Source organism: Anopheles arabiensis, chromosome 3 (assembly GCF_016920715.1).
Source record: "Anopheles arabiensis isolate DONGOLA chromosome 3, AaraD3, whole genome shotgun sequence".
Lineage (NCBI taxonomy): Eukaryota > Metazoa > Arthropoda > Insecta > Diptera > Culicidae > Anopheles > Anopheles arabiensis.
The window spans coordinates 18,390,629-18,415,517 of NC_053518.1; the positions used below are offsets into that span (position 1 = coordinate 18,390,629).

Sequence of the window (24,889 nt, forward strand, 5' to 3'; positions counted from 1 at the left end):
GTGAGTAACAACATCCAAACGTGTTGTCGGCAATAAAAACCTCACTACTAGAACTAAAAAAAAACCTCGTAAGTACCTCAGTTTATCGTAGCTCGGAGCGACACGATTCGAACGTCACGCGGAGGGTTTGATCGCACACAGTTATGGCGCAAACGTCACTCGACAATAACACTCGATTGCTGCCGTCATCCCATAATGTGTTACGACCAATTAAACCTCTGGGGATTGGGGGAGGCACACCCACTGCATGGGGGCGAGTGACGCCATTTCGCACATCATTATTATGTAGAAACGTGCATCTCACTGAATCGTCCGACACTTTGTGCGGTAGAACGAAAGCAAAAGCACATGCCTCAGTGTGTGGGGGGTAGGGTAAAGGATACTTCCGAAGCAAATTTAATTGCTGTCGGTGGGTAGTGCTGTTTGAGCACCGCATGAGACATGGCTCCCGGTTTCTGCGCTGCTCACACTTTACTCCTGAAACGACTAACAGGAGGAAACTAGCGAACAATGTTCAATGTTTTGTAGCCATTTCCTGGGAGCTACCGGATGCACTCACCACAGGAACAGACGATCATCGTTTGTCGGACATTGTGTCCTTTGGTTAGTTTCTATGGGAACTCTTATAGCTTTCGACACGTTTTGCTGTGCCCGGGAAGGAGAGAAAGCTCACCCGAACCGAATGGTGGAAAACGGAACGAGGAGTTACGAGAATAAAAATGCCCCATTGTTGTCGGGGTCTGTTTTTCGCACGTTATTTTCCTCTTCTTTTTTGTTCTTCCACCTCCCTGTACTCGGTGTACTGCGCCGTAATGGTCGCGCGAGTGTTGGGTGGGAATTTATTCGAGTTAATTGAATTAGTTTGATCGCTTCAAGCCCGTTCGATGGAGCACTAGTGGAGCGGAACGAAGCACTTGTATATGCGCTGTTTACAGTAGAAGAAAAAAAACAAGCCAAATCCTTCCCCATCCGACCCCGATGTCTTCTGTCGTTCCCTTGTTCCTCTTGCGTATGACATAATGGTGCAGAAAGTCAAGGTGCTCGATTGTTGCAAAGAAGGGGGCCGAAGCGTTAAGTGATTGAAGTTCTTGCGGTTGCTCAATCGACGGTAGCAATACGCAGGGAGGCATACTCACTCACACCTCAATCCTTATACTGCGCATTGTGTGTTCACTCTCAAGCATCCAGACAATTTCGTGATTATCCTTTCGCTGCTGAGCCGCAAATTAAGGCTTGTGTATGTGTTTGTTCACCGTGTTTGTGTGGTGTACCGCGATGAAAGGCTTCAAGTCAAGCGTATGCCAGACACGTGCATCGGTGCGGCGGCTCCGGTCATGTATCCGTGCACACCTGTTGCCAGCTCGCGGCTCATCCTGCACTGGCAGCCCGACTCATTAGCCCGGGACGTTGACAGGCTCAACTCCAAGCAGCGTTTTAAGCGTAGGCAAAGATTTCTCTTCCTCCACTTGTGTGTACTCTAATGAATAGAAGGCGACAAAATGAGCGTTCTAAACATATTCACAACCTGCTTGTGCTCTGTGATGAGGTTTTATGTGGCTGGTTCCTTCTTTAAACGCACGGATGGTTCATCCTAGAGATGGAGTGTGCTTATTCGGCAACCGCACAACCCATACAGTGCCCGCTACACACGGCTAAGCTAAAGCGGGTTCTGTTGGCTGTTTTGTGGCGTGGACGAAATAAGAAAGAAACTCTTTTCAAGCGATCCTAACGATGTAGAACTGCTCCCGCCACTGACCACTTCACGGCCAAAAGACGATGCTAATCCACCGGCAATGTTGACACGTGCCGGCCAGGTTATGCTCCATGAATGTGCACATGCTTGAGTGGCGATGCCTGGTGGGAGTTTCCAGGATATTCTTCAGAGCAAATCGTACCAACTGTACATGAGTTGATAAGGACGTTCTTTAGTAGAAGTGCTGTTTTGCTGGGCGTCACTCCTTTCATTTAATATCGAGGAGTTATTCAGCTCCAAGGAAATATATATGCCTGGTAAATTTTACCAATTATAGTGAAAGTTTCCGTAGTACCGATGTATGTTGATGGAATTGAAGTATCATGAAGGAATATGCTTGTACATCAGAATCAAATGGCTCTTGTACTATTGGAGGCGCAAAATCCTGCAAAAGAACCTGAAAATTCCCTTTGAAAAGTACAATACAAATTGTGAACCGTTCCATTGCCTGTTTTAGCTGTTTTATGGATATGGCCTTTATAATTTACTGCTGAATGATCTGAATTCCTTGGATACTTCAAAACCCAATACCAGTATTTCAATTTTTAATGTCTTGGAAAAGGCTATGAGTACGTTTAATTTTGGGCTGAATAGTTCAATTTTCCCTTTTTTACCAGCAAAAAACCATTTATCCTTTATAAAAATAGAAGTATTCACACACTCTAGCAATATCAATATCTGCTCTACTTGGAGAATCGCCAGAACTTTTGAGCTCTCGAACCCCACTTACCAACTTCATCTGCACAATCCGTTGTTTAAATAAGCGACAGACAAGCGTATACATCGCTGTATATTACATTCATCGAATGCAATTGGGTTTCCGCGAGCGGAGACATCTGATTGTGTCACTGTGGGTGGCAGCTGATGACAGAGCGTAAAGTGCATCCTTCCGGCCATTTGCGCCTCGCCCTCGGCCATCTCGAACGAACGAATGAAAGATGCAATCATACACAGAATTGTGTCACTCGCAAGACGTAACCGATAGTCGAGGAACGGCGGGAGTGTGTGATACCATTAAAGGTTACTCTCTAATCCCGTCGCGAGCAGCGAGCAAACAATATCTCCTCCATCCTCAGCATCAGCAGCTTCAGCTAACGATGACTATGTTGAGAATGGCATGTTTTTTTTTTTGCTTGTTTCTCGCTGTTGTTTCTGCCATGTTTGCCACATTGCTCGACATTAAAACCAAAGGTTCAAGGTTAGCGAAATCGAACGGCACGGGAAGGTGGGCAACTTGGCAATCGTCGTACTGTCGTTCTGACGAGATTGATTGATTGTGCTGAGCGAACTCGTTCCTTGCCGTCGACGGTGGTGTTACGCAATGGAGGCAAAGGAGGGATTGAAGCTTGCGAAACAATCAGTGTCAAGGGCGGACGAGGGCGAACAAGTAGGGTGGATAATGCTTTCGAGCGGGACGGGCGGACAGATCATGGCAAAGGTCAAGTAGAGGTGTTCTATCTTTTGCCGCGCTCATGTAGCTTCCCGCTTTCACCGATACACACAGGTGGTTCTGGGCAGGTCCTTTCCTTTGGAGTTTAATAATTCATGCAAAATGTACATCAACGTATGTGCTCTTCCTGTGCACATACACATACCAAGGGAAGCTGCGGTTTGTGATGTGCAATTCCATTAGTGGCAACGGTTTATAGCTATTTACTTCACATTTCCATTCAGTGTGCTGGATTAGGATCTGCTTCACGTTTTCGCGCGAATTAGCTCATCGTGTGAGCTCCGGGCTCGTTCACTAATGAACAGCAGCGTGTCCTTGGGTGGGCGGGCTACCAAACCGCCAACCCACTTCCCAGCTCGACCTCATTCGACCTCATCAAAAGGGAAAAAGAAGCGGAAAATTCAAACATATCCACAAACAACAGCAGCAACCTAGTTAGTACATGTTTGCTGCCCTTTTTCGCACGTCTTCTTTCCGCCGTGTGAGGGAGAAACTGGGCGATATATGCGACCACCTACACACATTATGTTTTGATTTATTCGTAGAACTTTTCGGAAAAATTCCTCCATCATGGTCTCTCCCTACTGCTTTCGTGGTCCGGGGCAGCATCACTCGCGGGTTGAGTCTGTTGCATTTGGACTCGTTAGTCCGTGTGATTTATGAGATGAATCTGATAGCACCGGGTTTGGTAAAGTAAACCATCCTAAAGGGCGCATTGGAGGTGACGTTTGCTGCTTCTCTCTTTTTCTTTTTTAAACAAGCAAACGCATGGAAATCGCTCCGTTTTCCCCTCAGGGAAATGGGTTTAAAGTGGGATCAGGTTCAGTGAGATAGCGAGCGACATCCCGTCGTTTGGAAGTTGTGTTGTGCCGTAAATGGTGGAACAAATTGAATCATGCTTGATGCTGTTGCCCAACTCTTTAAGGTTTATATGGTTAATAAAAGTACATCTTCTGGAAAGGTTCCTCCATGTGTGCGGCGGGTGTGTGTGTGTGTCATCTTCTATTGAAGTTGCAGCGAAGCGTAGCAACATCTTTCCACCGTTCGCCTTGATCCATCTCACCAGGGCGGGGAAACCTTCGGGCTACGTAGCTTTTCTTGCACATTCAACCATGAGCTGGAATTCTGTGGGTCTATTTTTGCCACAGTGTTCTGCCCTGCCCCTGGTTCCTATCGCTAAACACACACACACACAGCGTTGTAAAGATGCACGGGACGTCTTGACGCCTCGCTGCGCTACCGATGTATCGACCGATGTAGGAGGATGTATTTCGCTAATCGAAATGTTTCTCATCGCTACTACATTGTGCAGCAGCCAACAGCCCGGGATATAGTAAGGAAGGGCACATTTGGCTAAAAATAAAATTTAACACTTTGCGAGCTGGGATGCGAGAAGAATACTGTTGCAACACATGTTACCATTCTCACGTCGTTAAACTTTCCCGCCTTGAAGCGACCGTTTTCGCGCTTGCTGTTGTAAGCTGCAGCCAGGATAGTGTTGTGTTGTGACCGTGGTATTACTAAAAGGGAATGCACGCTACTGTGCACGTGACGCCTAAGCAGCTTGTATCGATAGTTCGTGCACTTCGATAAACTGCACCTTAATCAGCCGCGTAATCCAACAAAGTTTGCGTAATCCAGCGATCGACATCCCTCTCTCTCTCTCTCTATCTCTCTCTCTCTCTCTCTCTTATCCGTGCCGGTATGCCAACCCATTTCCTTCCGCATGCCGGTGTGAGGAGCCATTTTTGGAGCTGAAGGTATGCCGCGAGAGCTTACCCCGCCGCAAAAACACTATCCAATGGAGCGAAGATAACGAAACCGTCTCGTGGTGTTTTGCCTGTGCTTCCCGATCTTGTTACGGGCTGTCACGGCTAGTCACGTCGCGCCGTGGTGACCGATTTGCTTTGCAGGGCTGCCAACGGTACCACCGCCACCGTGGCATTGGGTCGCGCCAAAACATTGTGCCGACCGACTGACCACTAACCGGAAACTAGCGACCTGACATGTGAAACACCAACAAATTAATGAATGTCCACCGGAGAATTTGAGCACATAAAGGGAAACCGTGGGGAAATAGAGGCATTGGGGGGAAAAAACCTCTCCGACCGACGGCGACTGACAGGTTGACTTTGATCCCAACCGGTGAAATGCGGCGAAATGTGTCACCAGCGGTGCGGTTCTATTTCCGGGCCTTTGCCCCGTGAGCGACCAAAACGTTCGTTTTTCTCACAGAAACAGAAGCGTTGGAAAAATATGCGGAACGCGCCTTTGTGTTTTTAATTAATTGTTATATATTGCCCGTGGTTGCTAGTTGCTAGCTCAAGTATGCCATTATGCCGTCAAGATAATACTAGAAAGAGAGTTCAGTGTTTTGAAATATTGCGAGAAATATTGCAGACAGGACCTAAAATGTTTCTGGACAAAAACATTTTAAATATTGAAATAGCTAAGATATTTAGCTAAAACGGTTTTAATGCAATGAAACCATGAAAGATTGGAAGTCAATTTTGCGGTATATGAACTCACAAATATGTTTTACTCTATATTAAGACATCAATGCACTTTTATTTGCAGTGTATTATCTAAACTCTATCTCCAATTTCTGGGCTGCTATTCCCCAAATAGCCAGAATTGCTTAAGCAGCTCATTTTGGCACGCTAAAGATCGCTGCTCTAATTCGCCTTTTGCAGTAGATAAACAGCATCAAAGTTCTATGTGGGTCTTTCAAACAGCGCCTAAGCAGCTTCCTTATGCCACGATGCCAGGGATTATTTTTCTTTGTGTTTTATTTTCAAGCAAGCGTCATCGATGAAATAAACAACAAAATTTGTTTGGTTTAAACACATATGTATATTTTTAAATCTTTTGTATTGATAAATTACACAAATTTTTACACAATTTACTGATAATTCACAATCGCTTCACTCAATATTCATTCTTCAAGTAACGAATCTAACTTGTGCAGCAGCAATGAGATTATTGCCGGCGTCCGTCTTTGACACTTTGACAAGAGCCACCTTGAACCGATGTCATGCATTAAAAAGCTATAAAGTTCCACCAAGTTCAGTACCCTTTCTTAACAAGCCTTCAAGTTCCATCATGAACCCTACGCATAGTGCTAATCAGCCGCAAAGTTCCAAAGAGTACCATGTGCCTGTTAAAAAGCTCCATAGTTCCGCAAAGTACCGTCTATCTCTTAATCAGCCACAAAGTACGACATCGGAACGATTTTTCGTTAAACAGCCCTAAATCAGCTATAAAGTACGAGCTGGCTATTTGGGTCGTAAATAAATTTCGCTTCTCTCTCTCTCTCTCTCTCTCTCTCTCTCTCTCTTTCTCTCTCTCTCTCATATTCTCATACAAACTACAAACCTCCATATTGTGATACCATTGGGCACAAATGTAATAACAGCCCTCTTGATGTTTTAAGACGGAAAGCTGCCATTTTAACTTGTCAGTCGAACTATATTTATCATCTCGGTTGTATATTTTACACCCCAATTGACAGCTGGCGGACCGCAATGAATTTTGACAATGTGTAGAATCATGCATTGAAGAATAGGTTTGTTTATCATTTTCTGTTTAAAAAACAGGTTACAGTTCTTTTAATATTTGGGGTGTTATTTTGCATGGAGTGATGACGTCATTTCAATCGGCAAATGTCAAACTCCATGTAAAAAAAGTATCTAGTATCGTGAAAGGCTTCATTAACAGAATAAGATGCTTTCTTTTTTCCACTCCAAAGTATTTTTCATATTGATGTTGTTATATTTTAGAGGGTTTGGATCTCGTGAGTCTCTTTCGACTCTATTTCTAATGTAATGCACATGTGTGCTGCGTTTTCTGTACGCCAAATGTGCAAAATCGTACCACCGAAGCTACACTTGCATTGTGTTTTCTAATCAATATGGAATCCATGCTATTGTTTTGACCTATCTGAACGAAATCAGCTTGCGACGAAAGTCCAAAACCACAGCCAACCCTCTTCTTCTGGTGCGATAAATATTCATCGTGCATTTACAATTTGCATTCCTCGGCGTGCTTCTGGTACAGCAGTGCGCTCGGTTTGCGCCTGGCAAAACAGTGCCTAATTTACATTGCCTCGAATTGAATGAAATCCCGGAATAGAAATTGAATTGCCTCGCTTCTGTCCATTATTCCGTCCGTCAATGAAGAGGCCGCCAAAGTTTTCTCCTTGCTTTGCGAACTCCAATTTACATCCCACGTCGTTACGTACGCTTGGTGGGAGTACTTTTTCCATTGACTGTTTTCGCACACTAGCTATCTTGATTCTGATGGACTTACTGACTGATTCAAGCCGCGCTTTAGATTCACACTCATCGCGTGGTTGTGAATTGAAGTTAAGGGAGTTGTGTACGTTGGGTTGACAAATCAGCGTCTCTCGTCCGCAATCACCTTCGTGTAAAGCTTTCAAGCCTTTTTCCAATGTAATATTATTTTATAAGGCTATGTGAAAACTTTCGTACAATGAGTAATACGCAATAAAATTTAAAAACAGCACGATTAGCATACAGATTAGCTTCACTGACCTGCAAGAAAGGCATGGTTTTGCTGTGTCTGTTGGGGTTTCCGCTAGATATACCTCGTAGAAGATGTACTACTTTTTTTTCTTTGCGAGTCACCAGTGCTTACCCTTTCAGAGGTTGTTTCGTCTGTCTATTTACGCCTCCCATCTCCACCACAAGCAGCTTTATCTCCCTTTCTTTAACCCGCCTTTATTCTGCCTTCAGCCACTTGCGTAGGTTTTCCGTTTGAAAAGGCGTAAAGTAGATTAAGATTACCGGGCGCGGGCGCGCGCTACCGGGCGAAAAAGTGTTGTTTTGAAGTTGAGCAAACGTTTTCCGCAGAACAGCACTTCCCATTCTATGCTGAAGGCTTATAGGCGTCCGCTTTCACCTTTTGCTTTGTGCTGTGGGAAAAAGCTTAAGAGAAGTATTGCGCTGCGTGCAACATATTCGAGGTTTTGGCCCCGGTGCGCAGCTTCCCGCTTCATTTTGGTGCCCGGTGCCAGGAACGTCGGCACAAGAATTCTTCCCAGCAATTTTCTCACCGAAGAGCTGGGTGTGTGTGTATGTGGTGCATTGTTGGAAGTTTTTCCTGTTGTCCCGCTTCCCCCGGTACCATTTTCCATCAAATTCTCAATGCGGCATCATTTAACGGCTGCAGAACCTTGCCTCCTCCTGCCGTTCGTTGTGGTAGATATCGTGCTCCACAAGCGGGAAAGAAAATGACTCGCAACGAACCGGGGAGGATAAACGGATGCCGGCAGAGCATCGTTTATCGATCCGAATGTGTGGCATTCGCACGTATTTCCTTTGGCCGCAAACACCCATCCCATACAGAACAATCCATCGCTCTGTTGTCCACGACTTGCTCGGGATTGATGGGAACGTGCCAAGCGTATGGGGTTTTTGTTGTTGCTGTTGTTGCTGCAGCTTTAAGTGGCCACATACACACAACGGCCAACATTGCACAGCACTCCCTGCACGCAGTTGCACTTCCGTGTTGCGAATTTGTGGGGAGAAGAAATACGTGTGGCTCGGCCAATGGATGGGAGATGGATGGATTTCTATATTTAAAGCCGCCAACAAATGCTTCCCTCACGATTTCCATCGCGCAGATTGGCCCGATGAGCCGATGTCCTCTAGTCCCCGCAGACCCACGGGTCGCGCTCGTTTGCAGTTGGGTTGCGGTGGGTGGATGACGGTACAGTTCAGAATGGCGGCAGTAATTGCTACTCTCGGCAGCTCGGAATCGTTTAACTGCGAAACTCCCACACGCCTTCCTCCGCTATCTAACGATCGGTGTGGCACACAGTGAAGCAGAAATTCATCCCCACCGGTCTGGTACGGAGTCGGAGCGGTACGGCTTCAGCTCCAATTGAATAATAACATTTCAAATTGGTTGATATTTTATGCAGTCAGACCGAAGATACACACTCTACTCCTGAAAAACGTGACACAGGATCGGTGGAAAAGGTTTTGAAGGGGCCGAAGAGACTGAGCGGTGAAGTGTAATTTGCTAACTCATGATGAAAGCGGTACTGTACTGCAAAATTTGCATCTGTTTGGGGCGAGTACGAACCAGACACACCGGGAGTTGATTTATATCGATCGGATTGAATGTTAATAAAATGTGTGAGTGTGTTGAAATGCGTTTGAGTTCGAGCGCATGATGCGGAGTCGCGCGTCATGAATCATGCAGCAGGCGATGACAGGACACGAACGACTTTAAGGGAGAGATTGTTAGATGGTATGATTGAGATTTTGATGACTTAACACTTCTTTAAAGTAGGTTAGGTTTCATTTCTACCTGAGCGTGTATACTTCAAAGATATTATTCGTCGTGAGTAGTCTAGGATTCATTGCCGGGAGGAGAATCGAACATGAATCTTCAACTGAGGGTAATTAGAACCACGAGTCGTATGTTCATCGAATCATCATCTGAATGACGGCGAAAGAATCGTACCTGACATCTTTACGAAGCATCCGGTTTGTGTACAAATTCGGATCTACCCAATCGCTTTAAGCGAGTTTTTGACGAATCTTTGAAGGCTCTTGAAGGTTCGATTTGCTACCGATTTTTTAATGTATTTTAGGTATACTATCGATTTATTGTATGTCACGAAGAGTCATTTGGACATCTATGTCTCTTTTGAACTTAACCTTTTAAAAGTAATTAAAGAGATGAATCGTTATTCCAATAGGCTCTATAAAAATTACCAAATTAAAAAATAGTAATCAAATGAATATATCGGGATACCTTGTACCGTTATTTAAACTAAATATCAAATTTCAGATGCATCAGGAATCCAATATTATTAATGATGTATTCTCGAACTAGGCTCTGCTCTATTCTAGGCACCGGTTCATAATTTATAATGTTCCATGAACTAATGCATGTACTACTTGTAGTTCAAATGTCACAGAATAGGAAAACGATAGTCAGTTGTTGAAAAGCTTAATCAGAATCATGTACTTATTGGTGAATAATGTCTCTACGTGTCAGATTCTACACTCGACTCGAGTGTTACGGATTTTGAGGAGAAACATCTCTCACCAGCTCACCACAAAACCATAATTATGCTCTGTTTGATAACGCGTTTCATCGCAAACACACTAAATTGTTCTCTAACAAACAACTCATTACCCATGCTCACTGATCTTGCCATGCTTATTTAACCAATTTGCTCTTTCAAACCGTATTCAAAGTTTGTTTAAGCGTTCAGTCTTTTTTTTTTCGTTTAACTTGAAATGAAAACTCGCAAGGTTTCCCGCCAGCGAAGCTTTTGCAACGTTATACGCTTAACTGATGCGAACAATGGGCAGCTGTTCCCCGGCGTACGAAAGAAGAAAAAAAAACCCTACACCACAGTGCACTCAGTGCCACACCGCAACCGTACCGTGCATAATTAGCGACAGTGATACAGGTCGTAAAATATCATCTTACCAGTTACTCACTCCTCAGAAAAAACGCAGTTTACACGGTACAACGGTGCCTCGGGCGTGTCACCCTGCAGCTTTTTTGCGTAAAAAGTGCCCCTGTTTTGGATTATTTATGCTTCGCGCCGTAATTCTTTCGGGTTCGCTGAATGCAAGGTCATACTGCAATCGGGGTTTTATGGTGCAGAGTGTGGCTGTGTAGTAATCGGAGGGTCGTTCCAAAACTCCATTGTTCATGCGTTTATGCTGCAAAAAGATAAACGAAAAAGACTGTTGAAATGATGAGCTTTTGAAATCGTGTAACCGTATGATTTGTGTTTGGGATTTTTTCTACAACCGATTTTCCATCAGCTATTTGGAAAGAAAAGCGATAGCGTTACGACATCGCTTATAACCAGCAGCCAGTTACGGTATCAATGAGTCACAATAAATATTTATAATCGCCTACAATGACAATGGCTCATTGCGGCGCTTTCTCTTAGGGTTACAAAACTTGCAGCCCTTTTGTTTTTGGTTTCAGGGCCTTATGTAGGCTTACAATTTAGAAGGTAAAAAAAATCACTTTCGAGGCAAAGATATCTCCATCATCCAGCCTCTTCTGCTCGCCAGGTACTCATTTTTATGGTCATTAAATAATTCATGCATCGAACCCAAAAGGGAGACCGGTTCTTGCCGATCTCACCTAATTGGCTCGGCCAGTAGGGCAGCGGCCCTAGTGGAGTATCGATCAGCGTCTCTACCGCCGGTCGGGATACGATTAATGAGACTCATTTAATATTCAACCATTGCAATTTATGGTGGGCAGATGTCCTCTGGTCTGATAAAAAGAGACAGTGATAGTTCGAAGGGTTCAGAAAATTCAGAAGTGGAAAGCCTTTCGAAGCTTCCCTACCGATGGTTTGAAGTTTTGCTGACACAACATTTCCTGCATTGCTGTTTACCTTCAATTACTGCTCGAGTGGGGCACGTACCAGGTCAAGTAACTGCAGAGCAACGGAGCTGGAGTGCGGATAAGCAAAGGATGCATTCCTGGTTCCCCCTTCGCCAGAACAAACATGATCTCGCTAGAGAATGCAATATAAAGCAGCAAATTGGGTAAACGTTAAAACGGCACTGCTAAGCAAATAATCTTATTTAATTTCATTTCTCCTCAAGGAAATACATCGTTACAGTGTTCCCGTTCCGGTGGTCCCCGTGCCATCGGAATCGCTCCTTCCGCGGCGCAAAGCTGCGAAAGTTCTGCGAAAGTTGCATAAATCTCGTCTTTTTCTCCACCTTAAACATTCACTCCACCCTCGCTTTAAATGGGCGCATGGAGCAACCCATTCCATTCTTCATCCGCCTGCGACTGACAGTAGCGCGAGCGCCGTCCGTTGACATTGGCTTTGAAGCAGGATGCTCGCACAAAGACACCGACACACGGTCCCGCATTCGGGAGTGTCGTCTTCGCCACCAGACCACATCCGTTTGGTTTCCTGTATGCCTAGAAATGCACAAACACTGCCGCCCGTACAATTTTACTGCTTACTACAACTACCACACACCATCCGCTTCGGGTTAATGTCAGAATGTGGCGGGGAAAATACGATTTTCCGAAGCTCCGAATTTCGTAAAGTTTCCCTTACTGGGGGGTGGGCTTTTGGCGTTGGCAAAACAAAACAGCAGCACGAAAGCTCCCCGCTTACTGAAGTGGAATGACAGCGCGTCGCATGCGCAGTGCGAAACTAGGTTAGCAGGACACTCTCGGCCTCTGCCGAAGAAGGGGAAAAAGGCACTCAGCCGTCCATCAAACGGAGGAAATGTGTCAACATGAAGATGTGTGTCGTTTTTTCGGGTGAAGTTTAGTGAGTTCGGGTAGGTGTCTCTTAGATGCCCCATAGGTCATCGGAAAATGTCATGGAAAGGATATTTTGACAGCAGACTCACATGCGTCGATCGTGTCTGTGCCATCTACTGTAGGAATTGGTTGAACTGTAAAGTTATTTTTGATTTAATTTCTAAACTTATGGAAATCATCTCTCTGAACCTAGGGAAACCCTACACTCAGCATTATACTAAACATATTCTACTAAAATTCGCTTACTCTTTACTGCTGGTCCTCCAATAGGAAAGCTTTCTCTGCAAAAGCTCCCCATTTGAAAGCTTCGCATCGTTTGCATGTCCTTTCGAGCGCCCGCTGTTAGTACGCGCGAGCCCCCTTTTGTGACGTGTCATCGTGCGTAAAGGACCTTCTGCTTCTTTGTTGTTGGTGTCAAGTACGTACACACCCCCCGCTGCCAGTCTTGTGTACAATGGCAGTGGGGCACATACACATGCGCACGCCCCAAGAAAGCTCTATCGACGGTATCGGCATTGTCATTTGGAGCACACTGACACACTACCGACAGCTGCCAAATGCTCTCCTATTTTGCACACACACATACACTCACGCAGACACTAGGTCCTCCAGAGCAAAGTGTTCCAATGTCAAATGCACTCTCACGTGGTAATATCCTTTCCTATTATCTAATCCTACAGAAAGGAATTGAAAGAGCGATAGAGAGGGAGAGAGAGAAACTGTTTCTCAATCCGAGAGTAGACTTTTAGTATGTACAGTAGCAACAATTCCTTAAAGCGCATCTATAGTTTAGAGCAGTTGTTGGTGTTGTCCTAAACTTGTGATGGCAAATTTGGATATCTTGCATATTTTTGGGATATTTTAATCTCAATTGAGACAACAGGACTCCAATTCTTTGCCATACCTTCAGTTACTGGGGTCCTTTATGCCAATTTAGTGCTTAGTAATTTCTAATATTCTAGAAATAGAAATTACCAAAACCTCAAACAAAAACAACAAAATAACTTGAAGTATTTCATCTGAAACAATCATAATTGTATAATTAAAATAAAATAAACTAAATAAATAAAATACTTAAAACTAAAATAAAATAAGTGGCGTGGATTATGTAAGACTAAATTTCTCAGGCATTTCTGGATTTTCTAATATGCGAAGACAGTCTTGGTCACAATTCAAACTATAGGTTTAAGGGACTAATCTTTGACTTATTGTCTACGTAAGCGTAGAATTTCAAATGTTAGTTTCAAAGCACTTTCAGGCTAGTTTAAAATATCAAATTAATGGTTGTTGTTTTTGTTTATCCTTGCAACTAAAAATTGTGAGAATTGTTGTAAGAATAAAATAGCAATTGTTTGCGGGTAGTTTGTACAACTTTTTGCATCCATACTTGGACTCCATGCTGAGTGAATTAATAAGCCTAATATTACCAACTACACCTACAGCAATGTCAGTCACTGTATCCACTGGTGTGCCGGTTTGTAGTAGACTCTCTCGCACATTGCATTCTCTCGGAGAATGAATTTTCTTGTTTTTCCGCGTGTTGTATTTCCCCCCGTACAATAGCTCCCTCCCATATCGCCAGAGCTTTTCCCCACACACATACACAGCACACATTTTTCCAACCCGAGGTCATTCCAACGTCACGCGAGTCCTCGCGATCCGTGCGTGAAGGGTGCCAGTTGCGTTTTGCTCGCTGGCAAAGGGCACAAAATAGTATAGCCGCCTGTTCGACGCTGCTTCTTCGCCGTGGCCGTCACCCTGCCAGGGTTGCCGTTTATTACTGTGCTGTGTGCCGTTGGTTTCCTAGCAGTGATAGAATGGGGCGATACACTGCACATTAGGCGAGTTATCGATACAGCAGTTGCAGCAACCGCCTCCCAATCACTGCGGAAGTATTGTCGAGATTGTGCAATGTGTAAAAGTTGACGTGCGTTCTGTGTGGCGTTGCTGTTTGGATTATATTCACAGGACGACGAGCCCTTAAGACATCCCGACTGGGAGCGGAGTGCCCAAGAGAGCAAAAGGCAGCCCAAGCGGTTGGAAGGAAGCGTTATCCGCGCCCCCAAAGAGATAGCATTAAAGTGTGGTGCTGCTTTCAGTGTTAACTGCAAAGGAGGAAAATTACTGCCTTGACTGTCACTGCCGCCCTTTCTATTACTACACTATTCGTTTTCCGTCCGCTTTCTATCGTCCTCTGTTGTGCACTGTGCATCATGATTGAGCTTACGTTGCGTTAATCAAGCATTGCAAAGCGTTTGACCTTTTGCTGGGTGGATGAATTGGCCCCTTTGCCTGCCGTCCCTCATCGTGTAGCTACTTTTGTTGTTGTTGTTGCTAAAGACAAGAAGTGATCTTTCAAGGACTTTTCAAATTTTCTTTTTGTTACTTTCTACTGTACACTCTCTCTCTCCTTGTCTGTTCTGCAGTTACTTTTTTTGTCGTTTGCGATGAAGATTCAAGATTTACATGTACAGCAGTTTGTATTGACTAAAATATTGTTAAAATCCGTTCGTTTGATTGTAGTTTAGCCGTTTTCGAGTTATAGTACGAGCCCTTTTGCCCCGTAGTATAACTTCTCTTACAATTGTCTAGACAGTTTCTGCTCCCAAAGCTTCTTGTTTCCGTTTGCCGTTGTTCTTTTGTGCACCATTTCTTCTGCTTTTCTTCTTCTTCTTCTTCTTTTTCCACTATCTTCGTTACACATTTCAGTCTGTCTTGTGCATGTGGGCGTCTGTGTTTGTGTCTGTGGGAAATTAAGGGGGTGCGTCGTGTGCATTAACATACTGCTAGAAAAGTGCTCGAAAGCGTGAACGCTCACGTGAGAAGGCGCATCCTTGTACGAAAGAAGGGCAAAAAGTCACAGCGTGTAAATAAGGAGCATCATGTGATTGTGTGTGTGTGTGTCTGTGTGTGTGTGCGTGCCAACGTATAGCAGGCTGTGAGTGAGCGAGCGTGATTAGTGCAGCTAACACCACGATTGAAAAAAAAAACAACTCAAACCTTCATCAGTACAGCCGATTTTGGGGGGAAGAATTAGAACGAAGAAGAGCAAAGGAAGGGAGTAGCAGTGATTATTGAAGCAAGCGTGTGTGCTCTCGTCCCCTAGTATCCATTCCCACCCTTACCATCTTACACAAATGCACGCAGACGATGTCCTTCGCCTACCGTTCGTGTGAAACGTCATCGAAGCTGCTGGTCTGACAGCTGCCACTGCGGTAGTGTTGTGCTGATAACCAAAAAAACACACACACACACTCGTGTTATGTTGTCTGTGTGTGGGTGAGAGTGTTTTGATGTGCGTGTGTAATACGAAACGCGAAACAGGATAGCGACTAACACCGACGGACACCGACAACCGATCACACGCTCAGCTGTCACACGTGACGCCAGCAGCAGCGCCGGAGCAGCGTTACACACACCCCCCCCAAAAAACCCCGGCCGTGCGTGGCAGGACCGGGAAGCAGCAGAAGCAAAGGATGATTAGTTCGAGCTTTAAAGAGGTAGTGTGTGCTATTTTTAGATTAGACACACAAGCTGCTTCACGGGCGCATTCAGGGCGCGCTATTGATGAGTTTTGTGCAGGAAGGAGGGCCTATCCCTCGAAGAAACGCGTCGAGCAAAAAAAGGATACCAGAAAGGGTTGTAGAGAATAGGAGAGAGGAGAGAGAGTAAGTGAGGGGAATGGAGAGATGATGTTGCTCTTGCTGCTACAAAGCTTTTGAGCTTTCTGTTTGAACAACGGAGATGATAGTGGCGACAGTGTGTACGTAGCTGATGTAAACAAACAGAACCCGAGTCATTTGTCATTTCCGGGATGTACCGACCCTACTGAGCCTTCTTGCGCGTTATGTAATTGCAAATGAAGCAATGCAGCCTTTAAGATGCAGCAGAATGAAAAAAAAAACAAACACTTGTTTGAGATGGAGATAACTCGTTGGAAGTCATTTACTCAAGAACCTGAGCATAATGAGTAGGTCATCAAGATGAGAAGACGCGTTTGCTCCATATCTCTGAAGCTTCGATATGGAACGACATAAAAACCCTTTTGCTTTGAGGTTGGATTTAATCGCTCAATTGTGTTTGTGTGAGATGCAATTCCCTACACGATCCGTCGTATTTCCTCGAAACAAAAAGTCCCACACATTGGGAGTGAAAAATCGTGCATGTTGTTTATGTAATCAAATCTTTCTCCTCCAACCCATACTTTCCTCACAGAAGAGACGACGGAAAGCGAAAGATCGATGTTAGTTAGTAGCTGGTGGAGTCACTTCTTCATTTTCACATTGCTCCCTGACACGTGATTTTTGCGTGAGCAGTGCTCCCTCTCTCTTTCTTCATCTATCTCTCTCTCTCTTAGTATCTCTCGGCTAGTCCGCTCATCGTCTCGCTGGAAGCACACGTCGGGAAATGTAGCGTGTAATTAATAAATCTTCCCACCCCTAAAAAGACGGGAGCCCCTCACGGTGGTAGAGAGACTAAAAATTGACGTCTACAGCACGATTATGTGTCCGCTGTGTGCTGTTTGGTTTTGCAACAACCTGAAGCAAACATCGATTTTGTTTTTTTTTTGTTTTGTTCATAAGGTGATTTTTCATCGTTGAACATTATGGTTTGGTTGTGTTTTCTTGTTTCGGTTCCGCTTGAGTTCCCTGTGGCCAAAGTGAAAGCCAAAGGGCCCTTCCTTACAGCTCGATGATGCATCGATGTGCATGGGGTGCAAACATTACACAATTTCCATACCGCTGGCCGGCCAGGTCACGCTTTGGGGTTTGGGTGTGTCGTCTGTTTTTTGCTACTGACGACACTTGCGACACTATCCAAACCAGCTGGGTTGGGAAGTTAACATTGTAACAAGCTGTGGAGGTAACTATTGCACCCAAACAAACACCCCCAAAAACCTTAGCATCTCCAACTCCACTGCAGTGAAGGAGTTGGAATACAATCAGCTTAACACTTTGACCGCCGGCCTGACGTCACAGTTTGCGAGTGAGCACGTAGCGCATGACAAGAGAGCGATGAGAGCGACAATTGTTCGTGCGACTATTATCACTCTTTTGTTTCATTTCGATAAGCGGCGTAGCACATGTCGTTCTCGTTCTCTCTTTCCTAACTCATTCGTTATCAAGAGAATTGGTGAGCGTCAGATGCAGAGCTGAGCGGTGAACAAAGCCGTCGTGCGATTTCATATGACGCGGCGCTTAAAGTGTTAAATGCTACCATGAATTAACAATGTTTGGTGCATTTTAAAAAGCCACATTGCTTTCTTTTCCCCTGCAAGATCTTGCTTTATGCTTGGTATATACCGCTGTGAGGGTGGTCCGTCTAGGAAGGTGACCGTGTAACGCCGAACCTTTGATGGATCCAACACGAACGGTGCGGAAGCCTGACGCCAGACGCGTCGGGCTGTGTTTACAACATCGTTTGCCGGGGCGAACCCGCCGGGCTCGGGTTCTTTCCATCCGCTGGGGGTTCTTGTAATGTTTTTGCCAAAGCCGGCTGCACGCTATTCGGGTAATGAAATGGAATTCTTGGTATTTCGCCCCGTATGCGGGGCACACACACACACACACGTCATCCGTGTGTCGTTGCGATGTAAATAATTTATGTTCCTTCCCGTACGAACTGAGCTGAGGTTCATTGATGTTGTGTTTTGCATCTTTTTTTTATTCTATGCCTTTCTGTTTCAACAAAGAAAACTAATATTTTGTTTTTTTTTCTTTTTCTTTCTTCCCCATTTTTTCTCGTTTTAGGTAAGTGTGGAGCTGTTGCAGTTTGACAAGTCCTTTGCTTGGAGCGAAGAATGCACCGGCGTTTGAAAGCGGTTGTTGAAAATAACCAAAGATTGAAGACCTTTTCGTGAAAGTATGTCATAAAAACAAGGACCTACCTTGTCGAAAATTGCTCTGGAACGCAAAGCATTAGAATTAGGACAGTCAATCTATCAACTTTACCTTTAAAATGTCTTAGTGACAAATCAACCCAAACGTACCTGTGTTGTGGTGCCATTTCGTTACCGTCGTGCCATCAAAATGGTACCCATGAAAGCCACCGGGAAAGGCTACTCCCACAGGATATGGTCCCGCAGCTATACGATACAGTGACGTAAGCGAATACCATTCCCCTCTAGGGAATCCGGCTACCTTTTCCCGTGGGTTTGCCCCATTCTACTTCGAAAGAAGCAAAGAAGATAGAAAGCAGAGAATAAAACAAAACCCCACGGACGAAACGGTAGCGGGGTACATTAAAATGGGGGAAAAAGCATGTACCATTACCCGGGGAAACTGTGGAAACCACACGGCAAGGCACGCTTGGTGATGTGGTAAAAGCGGCTCAAAACCATACAGCAAGGATATGGTGCCCGCCACTTGGTTGGCCCGGTTTTGGCTTGTGTCGTTTGCAATAATGAGAAAAAGCAGCGACAATAACAGCACTACGAACCACAAACAACCAGGCAGCAGATCAACCAAATGGCAGCGCAATCCGAACGAATGAGTGTCAAAGCTCCGTTCTCTGGCCGGTGTGTCGGTCGGGACGGCTCGCTTGACAGAATGAAATGTCCCGGCTGATAGCCTGGCTGGCGCGGTTTGAACAACACCAGGCGGTTGTGGCTGTGTAAACAAAACGGTGGGAAAAATGTGTCACAACTTAATGAGGAAAGGCATTGTCACGGGCGCAACACAATGGCAATCGACAATGGCGCACAACACAACCTGCGAGATATGCGATAAAAGCTCTTTTTGTTTGTTTGTGTGTGTGTGTGTATTGTGCAAAAGGGTGACGTTTTTCAGCTTTGCACGATCCTTTCGTCCAAAAACCCCTTGGCTGGATGTAAGCTGGCGTGTATGTGTGTTGGAATGTGTTTTTGCTGTTCCTCATCAGCTTCACATTTCACAATTAAAAGTGCCTGAGAAGGTGCTTACAGGCTTCTGGGGTGACATTTAAAGCCATAAAGCGACCCTTCATGAACCGTGTGTGTCGGTGTCACACGCAAATTGGACACGGTGCATGCGAGATTGCAATAATCAAGAAATAACACCATTTTCGCTGACACCGAACGAGCCTCGTGGGCGGCATGCGGGCAGGACCGGAAAACGGTTACGCTTCACACGTTTATTTCTGAGTTCGAGGACTGGTGAAGGTGAACAATTTGCTTCCAGTACATACAGGGATATACCCGTGTGTGTGTGTGTGTGTGTGTGTGTGTGTGTGTGTGTGTGTGTGTGTGTGAGAGAGAGAAAGAGAGAGAGAAACAGAAACAAATGGCAAGGACAAGGGTCCAGTGTCCTTTTTTAGCCGAGTATGCGCTGCAAGCCGTTCGAACGGATCATCCGACAGGCGAACGCAGCATTGCGTGTACTACCAAAGCAAATGGTTTGGTTTTTTTTCCATTTTTATACTGCTTCCTTCCCCGCTTGGCGCCAACCACGAAGGATGAGCATTGCGACAGAATGTCTGGCTGCTAAGGGTTTGGCTGGCGCACGAACGTCTGCGCTGACTTTCCCGCTACACAGCGGTGACCGTACACAGCAATGTTCTAGCGAAAACGGGGTTTTAGCTCCGGGGGCAGTTTAATGTGGGCTGGGATGAGCGGTGCACTTACACTCTGCCAGGACATTAGTATTTTGTTCTCCCATTTGCTCGCTAAGCAAACGGTGCGCGCTCGGTCAGTGAGGAAGTAGGAAGCGGAGTTTTTGTTTCTAGACGCACAACTAATATAGGGGCGAGTAAGTCACGATGTACGACGATGGTGCTGTAGGTTAGGAGATATCGATCCGCAGGCAAAGCGGACTGTAACCGACACTAAGTTTGTCCTAGATTTGTGCTTTTTATTGTTGTTATTCTCACGAATAGGAAAACATACATGACATAAAAGCCTGCTTTTGAGGAGGAGCAGAGAACTTTACATAAATCAAACAAAAGAAACAACTCCATCGGCCTGTAAGTCGTACAGTAATGTTGCTCTTTTCATCTATTGACATACAATTCGTCTATGGACTACAGACCAGGGATTGGAAAACTTTTACGGACACTGATTTAATTAAGCAACTAAAGAGATTGAAAAAAGCTTTCATTTTTCTCACAGAATTTGGAGCATTAGTAAATTATATTTACTATGTTTTGCGATTGTTATACCACTTACATACATTTTTAAACCACTTCATACCATCTGAATCAAAAATATGTTAAAATGGAATATTATTAATTTATGAAATATTATTAAATTAATGTGTGGAGCCTATAAAGTCAGACAATGCTTTGTGACGTTCAGCAAGGGTCTGGCCATAATGTTCACGAAATTTTAAAATAAAAGCCACTCATATAAAATGTAGAAATGGTTTGCAAGCCGCTTTTTAGGGTCTCGAGGGCCGTATTTTTCCGCGGACCTTAATTTGAAGACCTCTTGCCTAATTCGTAAGATAGCAAACACGTCAATCTTTACAGGTTTTATTTTCCTTCTTTTCAATGTATTGAACTTTTTTAGTTTAATTGATTCATAAAAAAATAATAATACACATTTTAAAATTTAAAAAAAACGGTAAACATGATAAAACCTATTAGATTTGAAAAAAGTTTGAATAAGGTCATAAGTGTGCAACGAAGCCAGCAGCCCTCAAACATTTATTTTAAAGATGTTGGTCCTCAAATTATTCAAATTTATTAAACAAATAAAAATTGTTTACTAGTTCATTTTGACAATTTCAACTCATGAAACCTCTGTCAAGCTTATAAGTGCTCAATGTACAATATTTTTATATCCCTTAAAAATAAAGGTTCCTCTTTAGTAGTTGGTGCCTGTTTCTAATGTCCAGATTTTACCAAAACCCCTTTCAATATCCTTTTAAATTTGTGATTTTGCAACTAATAGCACTTTCTTGAGTTTTAAATCTGTAAAAGTACCACAAATTTATGCTCACATCGTACTGCTTAGACTTCATATAAATCAAGCTGCAAAACCGGAATTTGTATATCTCTGGCATAGGCCTTCAGACTTAATTGTTAAGAAATATTACCTTGAATTTGCTGAGCTAGCGATTTCATAAAATTCTTGGTTGGCTAGGTGCATTTCGGCATTTATTACCCTTAGAGAATAAAACGTTAAGAAGAATAAATGGCACACAGGTAGCCCAATTTTACCTAATCTCGTACGGGCTCTACTTTTCCCTTGGAAAAATCCTAAACGTTAGGTAATACTTTCAAACTGACCATTATGTTTAGGACTTACCCGGGCAAAAACTTACCCGTTTAGCAAACCTAATTCTTTGGGGACGAAAATACACCATTCGCCCGTTCGTACAACGGGGTAGCAAAACGGGGTAGATTCTAAAGCCTTCCTCGTACCAAACAAGCAGACAGTCGCATCAGATATCTTCCACCAGCCAAACGGTACAGGTCGCAGCCGCAACCTAACCAATTGTTGAAAAGCTATCTTCAAATTAGTGAACTTTCCCAACCGTGCACCGGCAGAGTTTCACCGAAACGAGCGCCACATAATTGGAATAATTGGACCCTGCCATCGGAGGATGATGAGTGAAAGCAAGTGTGCTGTGTGCGTGTGATTAGTTTGGCAATTTAAAAGCTTAATATTCGATTGTAAAGTGCAAGTGCGGTGCGGCGGCAGTGGGTGCGACAAGCGGAAGCGATGGCATCGATAGGGGTGGCTTCGAACAGCTACCACCGGCCGGCCGACGAGCTGCTGGCGGACGACGCGAACGCAAGCTACTTCATCGACACGAACTCGTTCAGCGCGCAGGATTTCGACCTGTTCGTCCACTCGCTGGAGGAAACGTACCACGCGCAGTTACGGGCGCAGCAGCCCAATCACACGGTCGAGCCGGCGGCCATCTGCTCGGAGGATGAGCGGGATCGGTACAGCCTGTGCGAGTCGTTGGCACGGTACGCGCAGCCGGACGAGATCAGCAGCTACGGCGGTACGCCCACGTCCAGCTCCTGCTGTTACCCGAGCAGCTCGGAAGAGTCGCTGCTGTCGGCGGACGCACCGCACAACAGGCGCATCGGGCGCGACGACCCGGCGCCGCTCGTGACGCGCAAAAGTTTCCTCAACATCTTCCAGTACTTCGACCAAGACGTCACGCTCGCGGAAGAGGATCGGGAGCTACCGGCGGTGGAACATGATTGCCCAGCATTGGACGGTGAAGCAGATGAAGCGAAGCGGCGGGAGCGCAGCAAGAAGAAAGCGGTGCTGCGAGAGTGGGACACGAATGTGGAGCAGCAGCCGGGTCGGCGGCCGCCGAAGCAACCGGTGGGCCGGCTGAACGCGCAGCTGCTGCAGATGTTCGAAGGTGAAAATGAACACCAGCGCAGCATCCATTTGTCGGCACCGTGCAACAACAACAACAACAACAACAACCTCAGCCAATTGGTAAGGTCAGCGGGTGCGAAGAAAGTGCCAATTACGATGCAGCACAACCCCATCGGGCCGGCGGAAAAGTCGGTCAACGGCGGGGGAAAGCGGCACGGCACGAAACCGGCCGACCCGGGCAGTGCCGGCGGACCGCGCTGCGGCCACCAGTCGCAGCCCGCTGCTGATGGGCGACGGGTGATGAACCGGCAGCCGACAACGGTCCCGACGACGGTCAAGATAGTGAACGCGGCGCCCAAGGTGCAGCACGCGACGGTGAAGCAGAGCGATCGGCACAATCTGAACGAACGGCCGGCCCCCGGTGCGGCGGTGTCGTCCGACCGCGACAAATGCTACGTGCGCAACATCAACGAGCTGTTCCTGCAGTACCGCAGCCGGGAGCGGTCGGAGCATGGCGGCGCGCTGCCCAACTTTAGCGAGCACGTCCGGGAAGCGATCGAGCAGATAGAGAAGATCGAGGAGCGGCACGTCCGGTCGGTGCTCGGGCAGCATGCGTTCGATGAGCCGGCGCCCACCGTCAAGGAGGAAGCGAGCAGCACGACGCCGCCAGAACGACCGCAAGTGCACGGCGCGGCACATCCACGCGCAGCAGTGAATAATATCGAGCCCCCCGTCCCCGCCGGCGGCATGGTGGCAGGGCCGGCCCAGGCGTCCGCCCTCGATCTGCACTACCGGCTGCGGCACGAAACGTACCGGCTGCAGATGCACAACCTGATCGAGACGGAGCAGTTCGTGCGGATGGGTGCGGCCGACCGGGACCGGCTCTACCTGCTGGACACGATCTTTAACCGGTCGCACCTGAGCCTGATCCACACGGTGCTGGCCCTCATCCAGGCCAACATTGGCCGGGGCGACCAGGTGCTGCTCGAGACGCGCATGGTCGGGCCGGCCGCTGGCTCGCCCGACGGTGCCGATGCGTTCTGTGCCGCGATCGGGACGGGCCGGTATCGGATCGACGCGCTGGCGACGAGTGCGGCGGGCGAAAACTGCGTCGAGCTGGAGGTGATTGCGGTGGACGAGGCGACCGGCCGGATGCTGAAGATAACGGTCGAGTTCGTGATCGACGTGGCGGACGGGCAGACGAATGGGCGGCCGCGCCCGGCGCCCGATACAGCCGACGAGTTCCGGTTCGTCGTGCGGATGGTGTTTGAGGTAAAGGGGCGGGCGAGGGACCGGTCGTTCTACACGGTGGACTGTGGCATGTACTGGGACCGGGACCGGGTGCTGCCGTTTCTGCGCAAGTGTGCCAGCACCGTGCGGCGGACGGTGGCGAGGGCGCTGGGTCCACCCGCCCGCAGGCTCAAGTGTGCCGTGCGGCGGCGAAAGTGAGTTGTAGTGCAGATGGTGTGCGTCTTAAAAAAATAGCAACACAACTTGGTGGCTTTTCAATTCCAAAGACAGATTGTACAGTAACTCCTTAAGATCTTACCAATAAATGCAAAAAAAAAAAAAGATTTCAAACCAAGCAACGGTGTGCGTGTTTCTGTTTTAATTTAATGTTCAGTCATCTTCGCAACCGTTGCTTGGCTTTGAAGTCTTTGCGCTGGTGAGCTCGTTTCGGATCAATTCTGTTGGATTTGTGACGCCCATTTTGCCCAGTTTAAGCTGTCAATCAAGGGCGAAGAGTGTGTGATGTGGGTTCTGCTTTAAACATAACGACCAAATCCACTTGATTAGGCTGATCATAGACACCAGCAGGCCCCCAAACCATCTCATCTTTCACCCACTTGAGCGTCCAATTGAGGTTCATGGAGCGATTTTTCACGCACTATTAGTCGGTGCTTGAAACATGGTGCCCCGGGGCGGGGCAGGAATTTGTGTAAGACGGGCCGACACTGCGCCCGAAGCGACAGAAGAGATGCAAGCAGGAAAGAATCACTTCCGAGCTTCATTTGAAGGTGTCATTCAAACCGTTCAAATGTTAAGCTTTTGCGACTCGACCACGCAAGCTCAAAATACATTTCTAATCTTTCTTTTTTTTCTGTGTCTTCTCTCCCTCCCC

The 24,889-nt window shown here is 46.2% G+C and overlaps 2 protein-coding genes across 22 annotated transcripts in view; both read left to right on the forward strand.

The window, feature by feature from the left end:
- LOC120900603 lies at positions 1–24,887 on the forward strand. The gene is made up of 2 exons (XM_040307849.1): positions 1–68; positions 18,257–24,887. Exon 2 carries the CDS (start codon positions 22,147–22,149, stop codon positions 24,214–24,216), a length of 2,070 nt encoding a protein of 689 aa, XP_040163783.1. The 5' UTR covers positions 1–68; positions 18,257–22,146; the 3' UTR covers positions 24,217–24,887.
- The window catches only part of LOC120900599 (filaggrin), a 148,856-nt gene that overhangs the window by 66,363 nt on the left and 57,604 nt on the right, over positions 1–24,889 (forward strand). The window contains exons 1-2 of one of the 21 annotated variants that reach the window (XM_040307848.1): positions 14,098–14,587; positions 15,216–16,006. The exons of the other annotated variants lie outside the window; for them this stretch is intronic. Coding sequence (XP_040163782.1) covers positions 15,983–16,006 — 24 coding nt within the window. The 5' untranslated portion in view covers positions 14,098–14,587; positions 15,216–15,982. Of the gene's footprint in view, positions 1–14,097; positions 14,588–15,215; positions 16,007–24,889 lie in introns of those variants that run through there. 21 annotated transcript variants of the gene reach the window in all.

Coding starts and splice junctions, on each gene's coding strand:
- LOC120900603 (XM_040307849.1), top strand. CDS start 22,147: ATGGCATCGATAGGGGTGGCTTCGAACAGCTACCACCGGCCGGCCGAC.